This window comes from Molossus molossus, unplaced genomic scaffold (genome assembly GCF_014108415.1).
Source record: "Molossus molossus isolate mMolMol1 unplaced genomic scaffold, mMolMol1.p scaffold_m16_p_1, whole genome shotgun sequence".
Taxonomy (NCBI): Eukaryota; Metazoa; Chordata; class Mammalia; order Chiroptera; family Molossidae; genus Molossus; species Molossus molossus.
This window is the reverse complement of record NW_023425344.1, coordinates 127,100,384-127,125,567: the sequence shown is the minus strand read 5'-3', so window position 1 is coordinate 127,125,567 and position 25,184 is coordinate 127,100,384. Positions and strand designations below refer to the sequence as shown.

The 25,184-nt window shown below is 35.2% G+C and overlaps 1 protein-coding gene across 8 annotated transcripts in view; it reads right to left on the bottom strand.

Annotated features, from left to right (window-relative positions):
• PARD3 (par-3 family cell polarity regulator) overlaps positions 1–25,184 on the bottom strand; it is an 823,714-nt gene that overhangs the window by 262,964 nt on the left and 535,566 nt on the right. For 5 of the 8 annotated variants that reach the window (XM_036242174.1, XM_036242150.1, XM_036242158.1 and 2 more), the window contains exons 17-19: positions 23,805–23,956; positions 22,720–22,764; positions 16,911–17,138 (exon numbers count right to left, since the gene is read on the bottom strand). In XM_036242174.1, the coding sequence (XP_036098067.1) occupies positions 16,911–17,138; positions 22,720–22,764; positions 23,805–23,956 (425 nt within the window). The remainder of the gene's footprint in view (positions 1–16,910; positions 17,139–22,719; positions 22,765–23,804; positions 23,957–25,184) is intronic. The other 3 variants (XM_036242177.1, XM_036242167.1, XM_036242173.1) reach the window with 2 other exon arrangements.

The window sequence follows — 25,184 nt, the reverse complement described above, 5'->3', positions numbered from 1 at the left end:
TTAATGTCAAGAAATCGATGGCATTCTTATAACCAATGATAAACTCACAGAAAGAGAAACTAAAAAGACAATCCCATTTATCATCATGGCAAAAAAATAAGATACCTAGGAATAAACTTAACCAAAGAAAGAAAGGACCACTTTGCAGAAAACTACAGGTCATTGATAAAAGAAATAGAGGAAGATATAAAAAAGTGGAAGCACATACTTGTTCATGGATAAGAATTAACATCATTAAAATGCCCATACTACCCAAAGCAATTTATAGATTCAATGCAATCCCGATGAAAATACCAATGACATATTTCACAAAACTAGAACAAACACTCCAAAAGTTTATATGAAACTGAAAAGACCCCGAATAGCCACAGCAATCTTGGAAAAAAAGAAAAAAGTATGAGAGATCACATTACCAGGTTATACTATAAAGCCACCGTAATCAGAACAGCCTGGTACTGGCACAAGAACAGGCAGATAGATCAATGAAACAGAGCAGAAAACCCGGAAATTGACCCAAGACATTATACTCAATTAATATTTGACAGAGGTGGCAAGAGCATACAGTGGAGTCAAGACAGTCTCTTCAATGGTGTTGGGAAAATTGGACAGCTACTTGCAAAAAAAATGAAGCTAGATCACCAACTTACACCATACACAAGAATAAACTCAAAATGGATAAAAGACTTAAATGTAACTCGTGAATCCATAAAAATTCTAGAAGAAAATGTAGGCAACAAAATTTTATACATCATACGCAGAATTTTCACTGATACACCTAAGCCGAGAGAAACAAAGGAAAAAATGAACACATGGAATTACACCAAACTAAAAAGGTTTTACACAGCAAAAGAAATAATCATCAAAACGGAAAGGGAACCCACTATATGGGAGATAATAATTGCTAATGATGCATCAAATAGATTAATTTCCAAAATATATAGAGTACTCATACAACTCAACAAAAGAAAGACCAGGAACCCAATCAAAAAATTAGGGCAGAGGACATAAATAAATCTGTCTCCAAACAGGACATACAAATGGCTAGGAGACATGAAAAAATGCTCAACGTCACTAATCATCAGAGAGATACAATAAAACAACTATAAGGTATCACGTCACACCTGTCCGAATGGCTGCCATCAACAAATCATCAAACAACAAGTGTTGGCGAGAGTGTGGAGAAAAGGGGACTCTAGTACACTGCTAGTGGGAATGCAGACTGGTCCAGCCACTATGGAAAATACTATGGTGTTTCCTTAGAAAACCAAAAATTAATCTGCCATTTGACCCAGTGATCCCACTTCTAGGAATATATCCCAAGAAGCCTGAAACACCAATCAGAAAGAATATATGTACCCCTATGTTCACAGCAGCACTATTTACAATAGCTAAGATCTGGAAACAGCCCAAGTGTCCATCAGTAAATGAATGGATAAAAAAGCTGTGGTACATATACACAATGGAATACTATGCAACTGTAAGAAAGAAAGATCTCTTATCATTTGAGATGACATGGAGGGACCTGGAGAGTATTATGCTAAGTGAAACAAGCCAAGCAGAGAAAGACAAATATCACATGATCTCACTTCTTTATGGAATATAATGAACTAAACAAACTGATAAACAAAACTGACTAAGAGACATAGAGGTAGGGTACAGACTGACAAACCTCAGAAGTGGGGGTGTTGGGGTGGAAGAGATAAACCACAGAACTTACATGTATGGACTCATAACCAATGGACATAGACAACAAAGCTGGGGGTGGGGTGGGGGGATGGGAAGGAGGGTGTCAATGGGGGGGAAAAGGAGAAACATTTGTAACAAAAACAAATTAAAATAATTTTTTAAAAAAACCTCATACACCTCTGAACTTTGTAGGTAAAAGTATCTGCATTCAAAAGAATGACAAGTTACTAGAGTGGGTTTACACCTACTATAAAAGCTTTCAGAATTTCTATATTCTGTGGAAAGCAACAGATGCACATATTAACTGCCATACTTATAACACCTTTCCTGAGATTAATTGCCTATGGTTTGAGGCTTTGAGTTACCCCTTGAATTCCGAGGTCATCATTTTTTTTTTTTTGTATTAACAAATAAAGTATGAATCAGTATTAAACTTCTTCTCATGTAGAACCAAATAGAACAGTTAGGCCTCTACTCTTCTCAGTCTTTCAGAAAGAACAGATCTAAATGAAGTTAATATATCTTCAAGTGAAATTCAGTGTCGCCTCTCTACCAGTGAGGGGCACTTAAGTTAGCAATACACAATATCAAGAGTATAGCCTTTTCCCGAAAGTGGCCAGAGGTGATCTCTGAAAATGGTATGCTATTTACTTGACCCAGAAAACCCCACAAAATCATGCAAATCAAAAGGTTCAAGTCTTCATGTTCACTTTAAGAACACTCAGGAAACTGCCCAGGCCATCAAGGGTATGCATATCTGCAAAGCCACCATGTATCTGAAGGCTGTCAGTTTACAGAAGCAATGTGTGCCTTTCTGTCACTACAATGGTGGGGTTGGTACGTGTGCCCAGGCGAAACAGAAGGGCTGGACACAGGGTCAGTGGCCCAAAAGAGTGCTGGGTTTTTGCTGCACATGCTTAAAAATGCAGAGAGCAATGATGAACTTCAGGGTTGAGACGTAGATTTTCTGGTCATTGAGCATATCCAGGTTAATAAAGTTCCCAAGATGCAGTGTAGAACTTACAGAGCTCATGGGTGGATTAGCCCATACATGAGATCTCCCTGCCAACTGAGATGATCCTCACTGAGAGAGCAGATTGTTTTTAAACCAGGAGGAGGTTGCACAGAAGAAAAAGATATCCCAGAAGGAACTGAAGAAACAGAAACTTATGGCCTGGGAGTAAATTCAGCATAAAATAAAGACTAATAAAAGTAAAAAAAAAAAAAAAAAAGTATAATAAGTCATTAAAACAAACTCAATATCTTAGTGTTCTGCTACTAAACCATCACACATCTGAGAAGAGACTTTCAAATGATGACATGACTACAGCCAAGTAATACATTTTTTTAAATGTCAGCTATTTACTATAATACTAAAAGAAAGGTGTAGAATTCTTTTTATTGACATATTTGGTTAAAAACATGAGCCAACATACTTCCCATTCTGGCAAGTCATGCCCTAGGTCCAACCAAAGAGTAAAAACATCGCCAAGTCTAAATCCAGGCGGTACTCTGGAGGTCATTTAGACCAACTTCTTCCACTAAATGCTGAGAAAAAAGAAAGCTCTGGGGCCAGCATACTCCCAGTCTAGGGATCTTTCTACTATTATATCCTTGTACAGCTGTACTTTAGCAAGACCTTCATGGAGTTTTAGTCAACTCTGTGATTGCTAGATTCCATGCTTCATACAGCATGTATTTCAGTAATGTATTATGCAGTCATTACATAGTGTGCCAGAAGATAATTACATCAGTCAGAAATATATCTCAGAAACCTGTTTTCAATCCTGTGTGGTCACTGAATGCTGTGACTTGTGGCTCACAATGAAGAAGTCACTCGAGAAGCTGGGTCAATTGAGCAATGGCTCTAGGACGGGCTAGCAATGGCAGAAATGACTTCAGAAAGACTGACCTCCTTCTGTACTGGGTCATCTAATTGCGAGCCACTCTCTTCTCCCAAGGGATGTGGTAGATTTTTAAAAATTTGCTTCTTTTCCTTTTTGTCAATTAATCCATAAACAGGAATTGTGCAGGTATGTTAGAGGAAGCCAGTTAAAACTTTCAGATGGCCACTGCTAGTGAAAATCCATAGCCTTGCAAATAAATGCTAAGTTAAGGCTGTATTTCTTTGTGGTCTACACAGACAAGGAAAATAATATCCTGGCCTAGTGTACCAAGAGCTTGCTAATTATGAGAAGCCATTTCAAATGACAGTCCCCCCACCAAAAGAATGTAAATATAGTTTTAGTAGGGCTGGAGCATCTTGTCAATACCTTTGACATGACTGTGCTCTGACTGCCAAACTGCCAACCACTGCCTCAACCCTTTGGGGAATAAGTGTGGCCTCAACTTTGAGATAATTGACTAAATCATAATAAAACAATTCTCAAAAGTTCCCAGGAGCTACAAACCTACATCTGTTGGTATACTCAAGTTAGATGAATGGTAGTGGATTTTCTAAAATTCTCAACATGCAAAACTCCTTTTACCTATACTTCCATAGTACAAAATTTTATTATTGTACTTCTCACATATCTGTCTCTCATTCTCTAAGCTTCTAAAATAAGGAATGCCAGGTAGACAGTAGCTGCTCATAAATGGTTGTTTAAATGAAAGATTACTGGTAACCCTGACTCATGACTTTATTCTAACCAAACAAGCATTTATCCAATTCTGGATATCACCATTCCTCTAGTTTCAGAACAATGCCTACTTTCCTCTAATCAAGCCTGAAAAACTAACCAGACCCCAACCACAGTAATACTTCTTGAGAAGGCCAATTATATAGTTGATCTTTGAACAACACAGGGTTTAGAGATGCCAACCTCCACCAGGTTGAAAATCCACATGTAACTTTTAACTCCCCACAAACTTAAGTGCTAACAGCCTACATTTGACTGAAGTCTTACTGATAACATAAGCAGTCAATTAACACCTTTTGTATATTATTATGTGTATTATACTTTGTGTTCTTACAATAAAGTAAGCTAAAGAAAAGAAAATGTCATTAAGAAAATCAAAAGAGAAAATACATTTATAGTACTGTACTCATTTACTGAAAAATATACACATGTAAGTGGACCTACACAGTTGAAACCTATGATGTTCAAGGGTCAACTGTAGTTGCTTTGCCTCTCATCAGTTTCTGGTATAGTTTTATGCTATTATTGTTAGTGCTGTATTTGTCATCTAATGGATTACACAAGCCTCTTTAAATGTCTGAAACTATAAACAAACAAATGAGCCCAGTAAATGTAAATAACTTTGTCTTCCACAGCAGCCATCACCATAACTCATGAATGGAAGTGTTTGTGATTCTGTTAGTTCTCTGCCTGATGGTTGGCAGAAGTACAGGGGCATATGTCTGCTCTTGGCTCAGTAACAGAATAAAGGCAAAGCCTTTACAACTAACTGTATACTGAAATCACATTTGTTGCCAATTCTTTTCATAATCACAATAATTTCCTGGTGTATGTAATACTACTTATTTTTTAAATTGTGTGAAGCAGTAAATTAGTATTAAATCATTTATTAACTTTGGATTTTGTGAACTCATTTTATAAAATAAAAAATCCTAGCTCAACTCAGATTCCTGCCCCAAGGAAGTAAACTATTTAAGATGATACCTGGACATTTGAGAATTCTTTATATTGAACATTCTAATTTAGATAATATATTATCACAGAAATTCTTCTGGGGGTGTACTGATTTTATTAATCCCTTTGATGTCAACTAATTAAAAACATTTAGCAACATGTAGCTTCATATGCACAAACATAAGATGTTCTTTTAAAGTATCACGTTATATATGCTTCAAACTCTAAAATTATTTGATACGGAAAAATAAGAATAACTTTATCCCTATGCAAGATTACTGTGGTTTAAAGAAAATTAAATAAATTGCCCGGCCAGTGTGGCTCAGTGGTTGAGCGTCAACCCATGCACCAAGAGGTCGCCAGTTTGATTCCTGGTCAGGGCACATGCCCAGGTTGTGGGCCTGATCCCCAGTGTGGGGAATACAGCAGGCAGCCAATCGATGTTCTCTCTCATCAATGTTTCTATCTCTCTATCCCTCTCCCTTCCTCTCTAAAATCAATAAAGAACAAAAATTTTTTTTTAATTAAATAAATTGGCTGCACATGCTTAACACTCAAGGTCACTGATATACTAGTCAGGTTATTTTAAAGTTTTAAAATCAATCTTTGTACATTTAATACTAGCTTTATAATAAGGTACAACTCAAAACTAATAAAATAAGAAAAACATATAATTAATTTTTCAAGTAAGAAAAGTACTAGGAATGTTAGTAGCAAATGGTTTGATCTATGTGTTCACACAGAATTATAGCACAAGAACTAACCATAAACCTACATTTAGATAATTTACTATTTTAAATACAATTTTTACCTTAAATTTTGCTCATCTTTACAGATTATTAACTTTCCTTTTGCAGACAGCCTACAAAAGGAAATATGATTATCTCCTTCCAAACAAATAGAAATTTCTATTTTGATGAACATTTATGCCTATTTTAACCAACTGTATATACTGAACTATTTTCACATGCAATTACCTTTAAAAATAGATACTTTCAAGTTTCTCTTTTTAAATAAGGTATACTGTGAAGTGGCTTATTTCTCTTTAATGCAGCACACTCATTCTACAATTAAGACATACCTAATTACCTTGTTTTCAACAAATGCAAATAAAGCTCAATTAAAATTCTAGCCCATGTTACAAATTAAGCTACTCAATTCTTTAAGGTATCCTGTTAGGACTGAGTCACCAAGAAGTTTAGAAAAAATTGGGCACTCACATATGTTAATGACTTTAGGTTTCAATTGAAACTCAAAGTTCTGTACCTTATGCCATAAATAATATTTCTATCTAGTCATCACAAACATTTTATTGTCAAAAGCTGACTCTAAACCACACGGTCAATGGTCTTCCCGCCACCCCACCACTGAGAAGCAATGCTACTGCTGATCTCTGCTGGTTGCTTATCCAAAATCCATTTTGTCCTTTCATCTTCCTAATGGAATTCTGACTGTGTTCAGGAATGCAGTCTAGCTCCAAGGGATAAATTCATTATTAAGTTTACATGAGCCTAACTTATTGATGTTATTAGCCCAATACTATTAGTCCCAGAATGGCCCCATTAGCCTGAACGAACATATTCCGTGCTTGAGAAGATGGCTAATTCCCTTCTATTGGATATGAACAGGAAATTAAAATGCCTCTGAGCTCTGCAATTACCCTCTTGACTGTGGACAGTATAGCCAAAGAGAAATCAAGCTGTTGGGTTTTTGATAACAAAGCTAAGACTGTGGAATCAATAATCCCTGAAATTGCCCAACTAACTCTAGAATTCAGTTACATAAGACTGTATTTACTAGTTTGAGTTGGATTTTCTATTGAATGCAGCTACAAGTATCCTAATAAGTACATTGTATAAATCAAACTTTAGAGCAACTACGATATATCTACAGTGCTATTTATCATAAGACTTAACACTGAATGCCATTCTAGCAGCTCTGACAACTTTACTAAAAAGGATTGGTTCAGACTTTTTAGTAGAGTTCAATGAATTGTTCAACAGGTATAAACAGAAGAATACAAAAGAAAAATTATAGCATTAGTTCTTATTCATCAGTAATCAAGTATTCCCCTCTGTGGGCACAGCCTAAAGAAGAGTCATTAAATATTTGTTGAGTATGAATGACAGAGTGATTGAACAAATAGTTAACCATGTGAAAAACTATCCTTTATTGCTTCCTATTCATAAAGAATTACCCACAGTACTAGAAATATCTAATGACAGAAACAAATATTCTTGAGTAATTTAGAATTCACTTTGGAAGACAAAGGATTAAACATAATAATTACAAACAGGGTGACATAGTCTTCAGAATCTATCTTCATAAAACAGAATTTAAAATAAGTAATTTAAAACAAGACATCAGTAATGGAAAATTTCACTAAACTTAGCCAATCCACTGACCACTACCAATTTCTATTGATAAATTTTAAGTAAAATACAAAGTAACAAAAATAAGTGAGGACTGTACTTCCAGGTAATGCAAAGTCCTCTGTAGAATTTGATAATTTGGGGGATATAAATATTATTTTTGTTTTTTATTTTAGTTGAATATTTTGACTTTGGAAAAGGAAGAAAGATGTAGAAAATGAACAGCTAGTGATACAGATGGTGTCGAATAATGGTCTGCTTTTCTGGACTATGACTTTAAACATTAGAATGATGGGCTCTTGGCAATGGAAAAACTCAGCTTTTTCAGAACACTTGAAATAAAAGACACCCCCCCCCCCAAACATACACACACACACACACACACAAAGCTGGCATGAAATATGAATTAAGAAGCTTTTATACTAAAATGTGGGGTGGAAATAATAATTGAAGAACCAAGAGCAAGACCATGAAAGGAGAAAAAGATAAGAAAGAACTAGGTGGCATTATAGAAGAGATTTCAGCAACTGGAGGAAAGTTCAAAAAGATGTTTTCTACGCATTCTATTCTAAAACTACACTTATTTGATTTTTTTAAAAATGGGAGTGTGTGGGAGGACAAAAACATTGATTACTCTGCCAAAGAATTTAACACTTACTACCAAAAACCATTTTTCACTTCTATTTTACATTCTAAACTTCTCTACAATGTTCTCTCCAAATCAAACAGGTAGAATATCACCTCCATTATTCTACCTTCCCCAAGAGAGTGCTGCAGAACAACTACAATGAGGGTCACACCTCAGTTTTCAGAACCCCTGAAAATTTGCTATTGATGTCCAACCTCCAAACAATATATTTTTTAATATTTTTATTTTATTTTTTATTTATTAATTAATTTTTGTTACAGATGTTTCTTCTTTTCCCCCCATTGATTCCCTCCTCCCTCTCCCTCCCTGCCCTGTCCCCTTATTTTATTTTTTTATCCTCACCTGAGGACATTTTTCGATATTTTGTTCAGATAGAGTGGGAGGGAGGGAGGGAGAGAGAGAGAAACACATCGCCATGAAAGGGACACATCGAGTGGTGCCACCCACACAACCCAACTAGGGCCGGGGACAAACTGCAACCAAGGTACATGCCCTTAGCGGGAACCGAACCCTGGTCTCTCCGGACCGCAGGCCAACGCTCTAACCGCTGAGCCAAACCGGCCTGGGCTCCAAACTATTTTTATATTCAAAGGTGGTCTGCAATGGATATGGTTTCCAGTCCATGGGGACAATGTATACTGAAGCTGAAGGCTTTCCTTTAAACAGACTGAATTGACTGGTTACATAATCATAATGTTAGCATTCATAATAACCCTGTTATTGAAACTACTGCTAATATTTTATTTTAGTCAAAGAGTGAGCTTGATGTCAAATGTATGTTTTAATACTATACAAAATATTATTGATAGTGTCAAGAAAAGACATTCCAGGTCACTGCTATGACTTTTTCAAGTGGAAAATAACAACAAAAATGTGTAAATATGGTAAAAAAATAAATGGCTAGAAATATCCTATTTTGATATTTATTAAGAATTCAAAATGGCTGTTCCCCCAAGGCCAATCCTCTTATGTTCCATGCTACACGATCCATTTTGGGGCACGCATAAAAATTTTCTGATTTAAGAAAAATACTTTATACAGTAAAATCTTGATATAACATACTGTTCAAGTGAGGGAGTGTCTGTTAAAACCAAAAGTCCATTATAATAAAGGAGGTTTACCGAATGCATGTGTTAAAAAATTGATAAAATTAGTCTGTTTACCTGTTTTTACTTATGTAGACACATTTGTGTAATTAAAATTAAGTATGTATGAAAAGTTTAAATTCACAGAAAAGTTTTCTATATGTATTACTGTAATTTTAAATTTATACTGAACAGGACTAGTAAATGCGTGCACTTACCGGTCACCAAGAGTAAACAGATGCACACGCTGGGGCTCGGCAGCAAGTGTTAAAACTGCTGCAGAAGGTCACAACATGTGACAACAGAACCAATTATCCAGTGTGATGCAGTGTGATCACGTGCTAATCATTCTCCCAACATCGTTTTGGAGTGGTGACTCTTGCATTTAAATGGGCAGACTATAAATTTAGATATGTAATATTTATTTATGTCAGCGAAATTGCTACAGTATTTTTTCCAACATATGGAATAATCACTAAAATTTGTTATAAATAACAGTGAATTAATAACAAAAAAAGTAACCTGTTAATTTAATTATAAGCAAATCTTAGTTAAAAGCATTTTTAAATTAATGAGGTGTTGATTTTCACATATGACATAAGGACTGGAAATTTTGTCTGTTAAATCAAGGTCTGCAAAATTGAGGTTTTACTGTACTAGTAAGTCTCAGACACATTCTACACAATGTTAGGACTTCAGAAAGTCAAGGGAGCCCTAGCCAGTGTGCCTTAGTTGGTTGGGCATCATCCTGTGTACTGAAAGGTTGTCAGTTTGATTCTCAGTCAGGGAACATGCCAGGGCGCAGTTGGGGCTTGATTCCTGGTGGGGGGTGTGCAGGAGGCAGCTGATTGATATTGCGCTCTCACACTGATGTTTCTTTCTCTCTCTCTAAAAATCAATTTTAAAAAAAGAAAGAAAGAGAAGTCAAGGGAAAACCGGGTTGTTTAGAAAACAGTTTCTTGGAAAAGGAAGACAGTCTATTGTATACATGGCAGGGGGAAAGTCAGAGGGCACGAAGAAGATACACCTCACTGACAGTGCGTGCACAGGACAAGAATGTGCACAGCAGCTCAGGGGACTGAGAAGAAGAATGTGATTATGGAGTTCACTCAGCATACCTATAGACAGTAGGGCCAGTTAGGAGATCCTAACAATAACCTCAGATATTAAATAATAAGGAATTGGGCTAGATTGGACAGAAGGTGTAAAATTAGGAGATTTCATGGGGAAAAAAATTGAGAAAGCTTGGTAGAGTGACTACACAGTGAGATGATGATTCTAAGTTTCTGAACCTGGAAGTGCTAATGAGAAAAATCACATCATCATCATCCATCTTTGTATGAGAAATGCTAAGCATGTAAATTCAGTTTCCTCTGGCATTGCCAAGCATTGTCACTCACCTGGATTACTGCATCACTATCACATAACTGATTTTGCCACCAACACTGTTACTTATATCCCATCCTCGATCTCATGGTCCCAACAATCATATTCTTTTACTTGAAATTCTTTAAAAACATTTTTTTCCTTTTTTATTTATTGGTTTTTAGGTGAGAAAAGAAGGGGGAGAGAGAGAGAGAAAGAGTTAGAAACACCGATGAGAGAGAACATTGACTGGCTGCCTCCTGCATGCCCTCCACTGGGAATTCAGCCCACAACCTGGGCATGTGCCCTGACCAGGAATCAAACCAGCGACCTCTTGATGCACAGGCTGATGTTTAACCACTAAGCCACACCAGCTGGGCTTCAAATGCTCTTTAAATTATTTAGTGTAAAACACAAATAATTTAAACTATGCTGTCAGTGATCTGTTCTCAGTTTACATCTTAAATCCCATTTATCACTATGCCTTCACCTGCAAAATACAAAGCAACCTAATACAACTATGACAGTCCAAAGATGGTCCCCATTCCATGTGTTCCTTATGCTCCCCATGCACCCTATTGAAGATCACTAAAGCAACACTACTCATCTTAGTCAATACCTCTTCTGGGAAGACTTCTCTCCTTACTTCCCTCTCCACTCCAATTCCACAGAGGCTGAGCAGGTATGGACCCTTTTAGTGCCATGGCAACTGTGCACTACAATGGTCCTTAACCACACTGCTTCTTAGTGTGGGTTTATCCACTGGGTTGAACCACACTGACCACTCAGGGATTTACAGACTAAATATCAGATTTTAGTGCCACAACTCATTTAAACACACTTAACTAATGTAAAGTGGTTTTAATGTAATGAGCTTTCCCATTTGGAAGTTTAATGTTCTAGAAAAATCACAGGACTGAGAATCAGAAGGTATGCATTTTATGATTCAGTTCTTAAGACAGACCTTGGTAAATTATTTAAATACTTTTTCCTTATCAAGAAAATGGTTAAAATAAGGAGTCTATAATTCAAACACTTCAGATGTGACTTTTCTTTGTACTTTTTGGCTTCATTTACTTTTCACCTTGCAAAAAGAATGTAGCATACATACTGGATTTCGAAACTTCCTAAACTTAATCGACACTCCTTTTCTTAAACTGCAGGTGATATTTAAGCATACAAATTGGCATCAAAATATAGAATAGGTTCTTTTCATTTCAGAAAAAAATATTTTTATAGATCAATATCCAATTATCCATTAAAACAGAAACCAAATAGAAATATTTTACAAAGTTCTCTGACTTTGATACCTACTCCCTGAATTCTTCAACATATTTGCTATAATCTAAGGGTTCTGCTCAAGATAAACTTAGACTTAGTCACACCATTATTGCTCAAATAGGCAGTAATGAAAGGTGGCTCGAAGTGTGCAGAAAGCTGAGTAGATCTGAGATATCAAATGCAATGTGCTATTTCATAAGTAAAACAATCATTCCCCTGGAAGCTCTCATATTAACTGATTTACTAATGTAAATTTAGTTTCTTGAAATCTCATACTGCTAACCTAAGCTATGTACAGTGTAGAACAATGCTTTTTTCTTATCTCCTAATAAGAGTACCATAAGAAAGGAGGCCAGGTACTCAAAAGCAATCTATCTCTATGTTTTCAAGGTATATGGGTTTGCACATTTAAAATTCTAAACTACATATATCGTCGAATCATTAGAAACAATTAACAGGACAGTAGTTGGTATTGTTTTTCACCTCCAACAAAAGATGTTACTGAATTGATAGTAAGGCTTACAATTTAGCAACTTTTAAACGAGAAAAAAATAGAACTATATCTTTTTCAAAAAAGAAAAATAAGGAAATGGTATTGCATGCATTTTCTTGGTAGCAACAGAAACTAATTAATTATGGGGCATGCAGTGCCATTTGCTGAGAGCCAGGCAGGGTATGTAATTTGCATAGAATCAGAGCAGACTGTATATGCCCTGACCTGTCAAACACAGGTAGGACCTTGGAGATAATGAGTCCCATGGTACAAATCTCCATCTTGATCCAGACAGACACACAACATGGAGGGCCAGATGGATTAAATGAGAGACAAAAATGCTGAATTCTGCCGTCTCCACAGAAAGAACATGTTACAGAAGATGACAGATACTAGATACCACATGGATCCTGCCCCAGTCTCTTAGCCTCCAGTATTGTGCCAATGCCATGATTTCAACACCGCTGAGAAAAGGCAAGTCCGTTTAGAGGCATGAACTATAGCCACTGGGGAGGTGCTCAACTCAAGTGACAAGAGCAATCAATGGTGCCTGTGCCAAGGATGAAAATGGCTTAGTGACGGGAGGAAACAAGTACGTCTGTCAATACCACCCAGCCTGGGCTAACTCTTCACATGGCTTTTCAACAACAGCCCCATCCCATCCTAGTGTTTCCAGAGTGCAGCATCCTTATAGGACATCTTGGATAACAACAACATGCTCTGCTCAGACAGCAGTCCTCATTTCAAAGCAACATTCAATAGTGATCTGGCATTTCCATTTCAACAGGTGGCTGCAGCTGAGTCATGCCACCGTACAAGAAAGCACACTCTGCCAGAGACCCACAGAGCACAGACAATGGCAGTATGCTGGACACACAACAAGGGTTGGTGCTGCAAGGTGAGGATGCAGAAGCACAACCAGAAATGAGAACATAGATTCTGGAAAGGCCCAGCAACAGGAAGTGTGCTGTGAGAATCCACAAGCCAGGTTCTGAAAAGGAAGAGCTGGATGAGCTAACTCATGACTGGAGACATAAAACACCTTTTTCACCTGGCTGGTGTGGCTCAGTGGTTCAGTGTCAACCCATGCATCAAGAGGTTGCTGGTTCAATTCCCAGTCAGGGCACATGCCCAGGTTATGGGCCCAATCCCCAATAGGGGGCATGCAGGAGGCGGCCAATCAGTGTTCTCTCTCATCAATTTTTGTATCTCTCTCTCCCTCTCCCTTCCTCTCTCTATAAAAATCAATCAAGATAAAAACAAACAAACAAACAAACAAACAAAAACACCTTTTCTTTCTGGTCATATGTAAAGGTGACAGTCTAATGACCATCAGCAGTAACACAAGCCTTGACAGATTTATATATATATATATATAATATGTAATGCATACATGACAAATATATATACATAATACATATAATATATATAATATACTATATATGTATAATATATATATGTATATATTTTTTGGAAAAAAACAATCTGCTGAGGTATTGAGGTCAGGTACATGCAGGCCCAGTATGGGACACAAACAGGAACAGCAAAATGTCACAACCATCTCACTTACTGCATACTGAAAGGACCGCTTTCTCCCTGTCCCCTTCTCTCTTCGGCATACAGTGGTGCTAGTTATGTAGGAGCTCACTTACTGATATAACAAATATTCACTGAATCCTATGATTTGCCAAGCTTTGTGCTTGGTTCTGGAGGAATAAAACAGACATGGAGGTGTTTTCCTTCACGGACTTTACAGAGGTGAGAGAGGACAGTAGACAGGATATAGGGAGGTAAATGGAATGTGAAAACTAGAAGGGACCTCAGAAACCATCTAAACGAGAGCTTTTCAAACATTTTATGAGTAACAGCAAGCTACCTTTTATTAAAATTATAATTTACAAGAACTGCGATATATTAAAAGTGATTTAAAAACCCACAACTGTCAAGGCAGAGAAGCGGTGGCAGCAGGGCAAGGGGAAGCGAGTCGCCTTTGCAGAGTCCCAGCCGCTCAGCCTCCCCCTTGCTCTGTGACTGTCCCCAAACCACTGAAGGCAGCCTCCTGACCAGATAGCACTATATATAATCTGAAAATCAGTGACCTAGTTGTCCAAATCTTAAGTTTTACAAATGAGGAAATTAAAGCTCAAGAATTTAAGTGACTTGACCAAAATGTCAAACTGGCTGGAAGAATGTAAACTAGGATGCAAGTCATCTAAACTCCAGGTCAGTGTTTGCTCCACTCTATTAATTCAATTTCAACAATTCAAGTTGCAAATATTTGAAATGTATGATAGTTGCCTTTCATTTGTCATCCAAGGTTCAGCAGACTGGTCTGAAAAAAAACCACGATGCTGAAAAACATGATACTTTGTAGCTATAAGTGCTCCGGTCACAAATGCCATTGCCAGCTTGCCCAGAACTCTGCTTCTGGCTCACAGATTGCAATCAGTCTATTTACCTTTACTTTTTTTTTTTTGTCTTTATGATAGTTGGATGAATAAGCTTTAATGTAATATTCTTAAATATGTTATTTCCAATTTAAAAAGAAAACTAAGTTTATACAGGGATGAACTTAGATGTCCACATTGGTGGGAAGCTCTGGAGGCTTTCCCTATAGAATTAAGAACATGCCCCAAATTGATAAGGATTCCATTCCCTGTTGCATTTGAAATGAGTAACATATGTGAAAAAAAATCTGCATTTAATAAGGGAATTTAAATAACATTTTAATAAGAACATATTCAGAATCATCTTAAATTGTAGTTGCTTAAAAAAATGAGGGGCTAAGTACTACACCTCTTATTAAATATGTACCCATCCAGCAGAGACAGAGGCAAAGTTTACAGGTGACAGGACTTCTACCCAAGAAGGGCTGCACAAGTCATATTTGTTAGGATGGCAGGAAACCGTGGGTACAATAGGAGAAAACTCTAAAAGGTTGGAAGCTCATATGACTCAGGATCTTGGAGACCAGGCTTGGCAGCAAAAATAAAAAATATGTTCTTCATCTGGCAAAAATAGGCTGCATATATATGAAATCACTGGCTGGATGAAGTGAAGAAAAAAAAAACAAAAACTGTCCATATTTAGAGAATTGGGAGGGGGACGAGGTGCAGCAATCTTCTAAGTTTTGCTTTGCATGTTATGCTACGGCGGCAATATTCATCTTCTCAAACACATTATATGTGACAGACAAAAATTATAAAAATTTGCTTTAAATCTCCTGAGAACTTGATTTTTATTTAAAACTCTTCTTTCTTACCACACTCTTCCTTACGTATGTGTGAGGGAAATATTACATCCAAAAGTTAAATTGCAAGTAATTTGTAATCCACTGCAACTACCTCTCTCTGGTCTTTGCTTTAACCTCAAGCTGTGATGTCTCCAACTTTGCTTACAATGGTTAGACAGATAAAGTCACCTTTGAAGTTAAAAAACTAAAATGTAAATTAGTTATGAACAATATAAGCTAACCAACAGTTTTTACTATTAGAAATCCTCAGCCCTTTCTCTTCTAAGTAAATAGACTAGTAAAGTTTTTCCCTTATTTTTAAATTGAAAAAATATAACGATTTTTACCATTGTTTGATAACTCCATGAAGCATACATTTGTACATATTTATAAATGTTAAGTTTTTCTCAATGTACTATGGAAAACATATTGCTCATTCATATTAACCTATGACTTTTAACTGTCTTGGCATTAAAATATTTTGCAGTTTGGTATTACATGCAAACATATCCTGCTGGCTCAGTTCAAGGAAAGCAAGAGTAATTCATAAAAACAAAACAAAAATATATTTTTAAAATCACAAATTATTACATATAGTCATTGGACACATCACATTAGACATATACTCTATAGGAGTGATTTTCAAACATCTTGTTCTCAGGAGACCTTTATGCTCCTAAAAGTTCTTAAGAACTCAAAATAAAAATGTTATGTGGATTATAGCTATCAATATTTACTGAATTAAAACTGGGAAAGTTTAAAATTATAAATTACCTTACAAAAATGTTAACAGAAATCATATTTTTATAAAAAATAACTGCATTTCCAAAAATAATAGTGAGAACAATGGCACTGTTTTATAATTTAGTCAATCCCTTCAAAACCTGGCTAAAAAGACAGAATTATTCTCTCTGATCTGCATTCAATCTACTACAATGTCACATAACATGTTACCTCTAGAAAACCTCACTGTATACCTGTGAGAGAATGAGAATAAAAAGGTAAACAACATTATTATTAATATGAAAATAGTTTAGAACTCCCTGTGAAGGGTACTGGGAACTCCCAGGGTTCCCTGAGGTATACTTTAAAAAGCTGCTGCTTTATAGAACTATTTGTAACTGCTTTTCTCTCTGACATTATAAACTTACATGTCTCCATGCCTTCATCATCATCATCTACTGTGGGTTTATCATAAGACTTGTCAATGGCAGCTCTGAAGCTCTCATTGCACCCCCTGCCTCTGATTATCCGTGGTCGTGGGCGGTGGAAAGGAATATCTCCATTCAAAGTCACCTCCGCAACTGCTGTCTGCAGACTTTCTAATGAGCTGGACTTCTTCAGACCCAGGGAAGGTCCCACATCTCTGCTGGGGGAACCTTGGAGGTTTACAAAAACAAAATGTTAGAATTAGTGGCACAATTTATATTTCTGAACATTTAAGAATTATAGAAAAAGTCAGGGGCATAAACAAATAGATGAAAAGGTATAAAAAAATAAAGTAATAAATTTTATTAAATCATTTGCTCCAAGTTATACAAATAATCTAAAAGAACCAGAATAACCCAAAAGTTCACTTGTAGAGCACAAAGGTACGCAACCAAGAGTAAGCTTTTTAACTTAACTGAAATCAGTTTTTGACCATTCAAAATTATTTTTAACAGAACTCAAACTTTCATATCAATGAGCTTCATCAAGTATAGTGCAGGATCACACAACTCATAAGTAGAGAGAGCACAAAAGACTACATGTCACCAATACCATTAGGGCACCCAGACACCAGGCAGAAACCTCATTCTGGGCAATATTAACATTCTATGAAAAGAGCAATATACAATTTGAGATGAAACAAATTACATAAGGGCTCTCCCTAGACAGAGGTGAAGGAGGACAGACTAAAGAGCTGACATAAGGACTTAGACTTCCAGACCTGGGAACAATATCTGCTTGAGAAAAAGTGATATATAGAAGGAAGAAAACTTAACAACTACTGAAAGAATTTTTGTAAGATGGCAGGAAGAACTCAGGGAATTAAAAATTTGCCCCTATTTCTTGAGGATCTAGGACAGAAAGGCCTGAGATAATACCAAAAGTGCCAAGCTTTAGAAGGCAATCAAAACAGATATCTTTAATTAGGTAAGACAGTGTTATCCATGATTGCCTGACCTGGGACTCAAAAGTAGATAAATTTAGCCTTTCGATGGCTAAAATACCAGCTTTGTACTACCACCTGGGCAATCCTAGCTACAGAACTAGCTCTTCACTTATACTGTTAAAAAGACTCATGCAAAAAAAAAAAAAAAAAAAGGCAGGGTAGGAGAAACTAGTTTGTCTCTACATGGGGTCATCAGCCAATATGTTAATCAATAATTAATGAGTAGCCTTGGTATGTTATTAGCTAAAAGACACAGGGTTAAGACATGGGCTTTTCATGGCTCAGAGTGTAAAACAGAATAAAAATTAAATCGAGAGAATCAAAATAAGAATTACCTTTTTAATATTTATTTACATTCCATCTTTCACCTCACTTGCACAATGAGATAGCAGTTTTAAGTTAGAATAAATGTTAAAAATGTAACATAGGCAGAAAGAAAAACAGATACCAATGAAGAAATAATATTCCATAAATTATTGTGCTTGGGAGAAAAAGGTGACTTATTTAACCTTCTCAATGCAGGTTGCATATATATATATATAATTTTATTTAAAAAATTCACATCGGCCCTGGCCAGTTTGGCTCAGAAGTTGGAGCGTCGGCCTGTGGACCAGAGAGTCCCAGGTTCGGTTGCCGCTAGGGGCACATACCAAAAAAAAAAAAAATTCACATCCACTATTTTTTTTCCAGGGTGATCAATATTAGTTTTTCTCTTGATAGCACTAGTATAACTTTTGACAAGTTCATGTTCTATATATCCATAAAAGTCATGTCACAGGAAGGAAAATAAATTGTGTTCCAAATAACTGAACAAAAAGAAAGAAATCAAGGAACCAAAGAGAATGGGAAAAGATCACTCCTGGGCAGGGACATCTACATTTGTATGTCCTAGAATTAGCATCGGGAAGGTCTTTTTCTGAATAAATCATGCTTATCAGTCTTAATAAATTATCAGCTGCATTTGGGTTCATAAACATTTATAGAGCAACTATTTGGTGATTTCTTGGATTCATAAAGGACATATGTATGTATACAAGGGGAAGGTAAAAGTAGGTTTACACTTGTCATGTAGGTTATGACTATTACAATAGCTTTATTTTTAAAAATTTATTGTTGACAGTATTACAGATGTCCCCCATTTCCCACCCTTCTGGCCTTTACCACACTATTATCTGTGTCCATGGGTTATGCATATATGCATATAAATTCTTTGGTTAATCTCTTCCCCTCCCCTCTGAGATCTGTCTGTTCCATGAATCCATGCCTCTGAACCTATTTTGATTGTCAGTTTATTTTGTTCATTAGATTCCACATATAAGTGAGATCATAGGATATTTGACTTTCTCAGTAGCTTTATTAACTCAATAAGAATAAACTCTGTGTTTCATGTACTCACAACTGTAAACCTACTTTTGCTAATCCCTACATATGTATATATTATCTATGTATATATTTATTCTGTCTCCTATTCTATCTTATCTATCTCTCTATATATAATGCAATAAAGATTTCATGCTTCCAGTAAAGATTATCATAAAAACACCATCTATATTTATTAAGCTTTTCTTTATGAAAAGTAAGCTGAAATTTGACTTTATATACTCAGAGAGCTAAATCTTTTTTTCTTATCCTCACCCAAGGACATTTTTGCATTCATCTTCAGATAGAGTGGGAGGGAGAGAAGGGGGGAGAGAGAGAGAGAGAAACATCGTTGTGAGAGAGACACATCAAGTGGTTGCCACCCACACAACCCCATCTGGGGCGGGGACAAACTGCAACTGAGGTATGTGCCCTTAGCAGGAACCAAACCCGGGACTCTCTGGTCCTCAGGCCGATGCTCTAACCACTGAGCAAAACTGGCCAGGGCAGAGAGCTAAAATTTTTAATAATGAATTTCAGAAATGGCATACATTTATTAAAATAAATGTACAGATATTTATATGTATATAAATATTTATATGTACATATAAGTACATGTGTATATAAATACATGTATTTATTTAAATATATAAACACAGGCAATTCTGGGAAGAAAAACAGAGTATAACTAAACAAGCAATAGATATGATATAAGTGTAATTCAGAGATTACACTGTAGAATAACATTTTAGCAAAATGTTGATAATTATCAATGGAGGTATGGGGTTTATGAGACATCAATAAACTACTATCTCTATATTTACATATGGTTGAAATTTTCACAATAAAATGTTATAAAAAATACAACATCTATAATTTGTGAATCTATAATAGGAATCAGCAAACCTTGGGCAGAATCTAAAAAACATTTTTGGAACACAGCCATGCCTATCTGTTTACACATATTATACAGCTGCTTTCACACTACATCAGAGAATAAAGTTACTGCTACAGAGACTGTCTAGTCTCCAAGGTCTACATAAATATTTACTATCTGGTTCTTGATCTGTAAAATGGATATCATTCATTTAGTATTATATTTGTCAAAGAAACTTTAATAAAGGTTTAATAAAATATTATATTTAGATTCCTGAATGAGGGTTACTGAGATCCCTAATATTAAAAACTCAGCATTTACTAGTAAGAAAAATTGAAAATTTCTATGGGCAAAGGATTAGTTATATTTACACACACACACACACACACACACACACAATCAATCAATTATCTTTTAATTTCAAAATAATATTTTAAAGATTTTTATACAAATATTTTAGGCCATTAGGATACTTTATTTTTTACATTCAAGGATTAAACTGTTAGAAACCCAATTCTTTTCTCATTCCTGTTCTATCTTTTCTTTCATAAAATAATTTACCTCCCAAGTATAACAAAAGACACCTAAGTCCAGGAACTAAATGAAAATCATAATCATACTATTTTACCTAGTTCTCCTTTTCCAGTCCTACTCGTCTTGCTGGAAAAATGTAGAGGATGGCTTTTGCAAGGGCAAAGGGAAATGGAATTCAATTTTCATTACAAAAGACTAATGGCTAGACAGACAGTCTATGCTAAAATGCCACTATGACTATGCAATAACTGTAAAATCATGACAATCGTAACAATTTAAATGAAGAAAGAAAAATAACTGAAAATTTGTTGTCTATATAATAATTTTTTTGTCCAAAGTTTTTCCAGTTTAGTTTGGTAGAATAGATTGCATATAGTGACATGAAAACATGGAACAGACTGATGAATCTCAGAAGGAAAAGGGGGGAAGGAAGAGATTAACCCAAGAACTTGGTTATGTATGAATAACCCATGGACACAGATAATAGTGCTGTGAAGGCAAGGGGGAGGGTGGTGGAGGGGGTCACGGGGGGGGGGGAAGGGGGCACATCTGTAATACTTTCAACAATAAAGATAAATTTTTTAAAATGCTCTTTATATCTAGGATGTTAAAACACTACAAACATATAATTCAATTAAAGTATAAAATTACCCTTCTCAGCATGAAAGTTATTTAATGTTTTCAGTTAAAATCTGGATATCATTATTTTTTAATCTCAATAATAAATATTTATTTTCTTTTTTAGTAGTAGTGAGTTAAATTAAGTATTTTCCTTACTTTACCTAATAAGTCTAGTATATAAATCCATGTTCATTAATTTTAGCAATTCAATTTGGTTTTTATGAATATATTAATTTGGACAGAAGTTATTTCCTAAAAATAATGCACACTAATAATTCCAAAAATGAATAATTAATCTACATATGCGAATTATAAATTTTTTGTTAACCCTATTTCAAAATTTCAATAAACTTTGATAAACTACTTACTAAGGCTTGAGGCTATAGTGTATTGCCTTGCACTACAGTGAATCCTATGATTCGTTGGATGTAATTTTTACAATATATATTTTACTCTACACACTGTGAAAATTCCAACCATGTTCACAATAATCTTTACATGTATACATGGGATACACATTTTCAAGCAGGATAAAACCAATTACTACTGTAGGTAAAGAAGGTGAATTGAAGCTACTTAGTGGTAAGTGGTATAATACTGGACCTAGAATAATTAAAACACTATTCCAAACTTATAATAAATCATAAATGATCAACTGTACAAAGTACATTACTTTAATTGCAAAAAAACCCCACTTTGATTATTTTCATGAAATAACATAAGAAGTAAAATATATTATAATGCAAAACCTTAGTTCAACATAATCCCTTGTTTCTATGGAATGATTAGAAAGCATTTTAGAATTCAGCTCTAAATAGTTAACAAAATAAAACAAAAAATAAAACTTTTAAACAGGTTCACAAAGTTAAGATAAGGAGCCATATGAGTTATATAGTCCAATTTCAATGTCAGGTAGCTATGAGCTAATTCTTGCATTAGCAAAAGAAATAGGTTTTCTGAGTGACTAATGATAGCAATTACTGGACACTGTCCTTTGGTGAAAAACAATTACATTTATGCTATTATTACCCTTCAAATCAAAGTCACTACTTTGAGAATCTTTGAGTGTTAACCTAGGCATCAAAGAACAGAAGTCTACCTGAGATTATGTTTTCAGGATTCTGAGTTCTCTTAAATTGTGACAAAATATTTCTACACAAATATAATTAAGAAAATCTAGGTTGTTTAAGCATTTTTGAAGCACTAAATTATTTCCATTTAGATGTACTACACTGATAAATTTCTTCTAACAGAAACTTTTTCTCTTATTGTACAATTTGATTTCCTACAATGAAAACATCCGTGCAAGACTGGAATATTTATGCGTGCATGCAATATGACTGGCAGCTCTATAATTAGGATAAGCTCCTTGGACCACAGTTTCTATGGCAACAGTCTAACGGTCCATTCTTACCTGCTTTCTGGTCATCCACTGTACTGAGTTTAGTCTCGTCAGCTACTGTTAAAAGGTAAATGTATAATGGTTAGCCCAGTTAGTCCTACAGCTCAACATGCTTCAACCATTCCCAGATCTTTTCGGTTATGTGATAATTCTTAGGTAATATTTCATGCAAATAATATGAAACCTCAAGCAAATATTCATAATCAAAAGAAGGAGAGGGGAAAGCAGTGTCTCCATGCAATAGGCCAGTCATTTCATTTCACAGACACATATGTTATTTATATGTTAGCATATCATTATTAGCCAAGGCAATGTATCACCCAATTTTTCTTTTATGCACATGATAAATTAATGCTTTTAGTCTTTAAGTACAAACAGCCACCAAGGAACAACAAAATAAGTTACAGTTGATTAACAAAGGTTTTAAAAATAATTCAATCAGTTTATAGATATGATTAATTATTTTACTTTTTTTGTTTATTTGTTTTTGGTGAGATAGGATTTAAAGAGACACCTGATTAGTATTTGATTGAACAACTATGGTTATCTTCCAGATCTCATTTGTTTCAAATATTTTCTACAAAAAATAGTCTCTCAAATTATTACTTCAATTAGAAGCCTTAATTATCAACACATGAGTTTCTATTACATAAACCTTAAGGAATAGCATTAAAAGGGAAATATGAAGTAACCAAATTCTACACATGGATTGAGATAATGATTTTTCTCCAAAACTTTTTCTTTTAGTTCATAATGCCACAACCAAACAAATACTATTTCAATGAAATTGGTTTTAAACAGCCAGTGTTAAAACATTTCATTGTTCCAAATAAAGATACATGAATATAGCATGATATGCACATGTGACTGTTTCTTTTCTCATCAGAAAGCATATATTTAACATACTGCACATTATATAAACATGCCACTTATGAGAAATATGTTTAATTCAAACTCAGAGAAAAACTAATTTTTGCCAAATTACCACATTTCACATTTATTTTCTATACTGCTCAAAGAAAACAGACTTGTTTGGGACCATCAATTTAAATCTGAAAGCATCTATTTATAGAAACATTCATGGAGACTGTACTCACTACCTAAATCCATGCTTTTTGATTTTCGTGTTTTAACGATATCCAATTGACTGGCATCTGAAAATTGCTTTGTGCGTTTTTCTGACATACTCTGGCGTCCAAATCCTTCTCGTTGAAAAGCAAGAACTGGATCAACATCTGGACTCAAAGAGCTGGTATGTAAAGAAAGAGAAACAAAAATATTTACTAAAAATAGAAGACATTCAATTTAGGAAAGTTCATATATATATATCTATATCTCCGTGTATATGTATATTCCTCAAAAATATTTAAACTAAATTACACAAATGTAATTATTTTCTTAAAAATCTGTGGCTTGTCCTGGCTGGTTTGGCTCAGCAGTCAGAGCACTGACCCACAGACCAAAGGGTTGTGGGCTTGGTTTCTGATCATGGGCATTTACCTGGGTTGCAGGTTTGATCCCCGGCCCCAGTTGGGGTCATGGAGGAAGCAACCAATCCATGTTTCTCTCTCACATCAATGTCTCTCTCTTTCTCTCTCTCTCTCCCTTCCACTCTATATAGAAATCAATGGAAGAAATATGCTTGAGTGAGGGTTAACAAAAAACAACAGCAACAACAAAAATAGTGGCTGTATAGAAAGTAATAGAAAAATACATTAATTTACATTTAGTAATTCTTTCTCCACGTGAGTTCTCTCCTCCTCTAATTTCCTTCTCAAGTTTTTACTCTATTTGACAATGCATTATTATTTTCGAGTGATTATAAAAAAACAAGCCTTATATATTTTAGACACTAGAATGACTGAAAGTTTCAGGAAAGCTTTCATATATTAATATAAATGTTGGCAGCAAACAAGTGGCTATATAAATTGAAAATAAATAGAAGTTTTAAAAAAGATATATGTATTCTGGTCTTATATACCCTTTATCTTGTGTTTCAGAAAAGAAAAAAAAAAACAAAAACACCTTATGGCATGTAGTTTCATAAGGATGTAGCTTCTCTGTAATACTTAATCAGCAGAAGATCAACTCAATGGTCTTTATTAGAACCTATTCTGATTAAGGCATAGTGCTGGTTACCAAAGTCAAAATGATAAATAAGAAAAGATCTCTGATCTCTATGAGTTCGTAAGAAAAATGCCAAACCAGGAGTACATAGCAGAAGCTGCGGATGCGTAGATGAGAGAATAAACAGTATTTGAGGAAGTCAGGAAAAACATGACTTAAGTGACATTTGATATGGTCACACCAACACAATGGCTGAAGCAGAGATGATTAAGCATATGGCAAGTCATTGGTAACAGGGTACAGTTTGAAGTGTTTTCCTAATGGAAGTGGTAAGGGTGATATGAAATCACAATTTGTCTAAACCTGTAAAAAGGCATATCAGGTTTTCTGAGCATGGCCCTTAACAATAA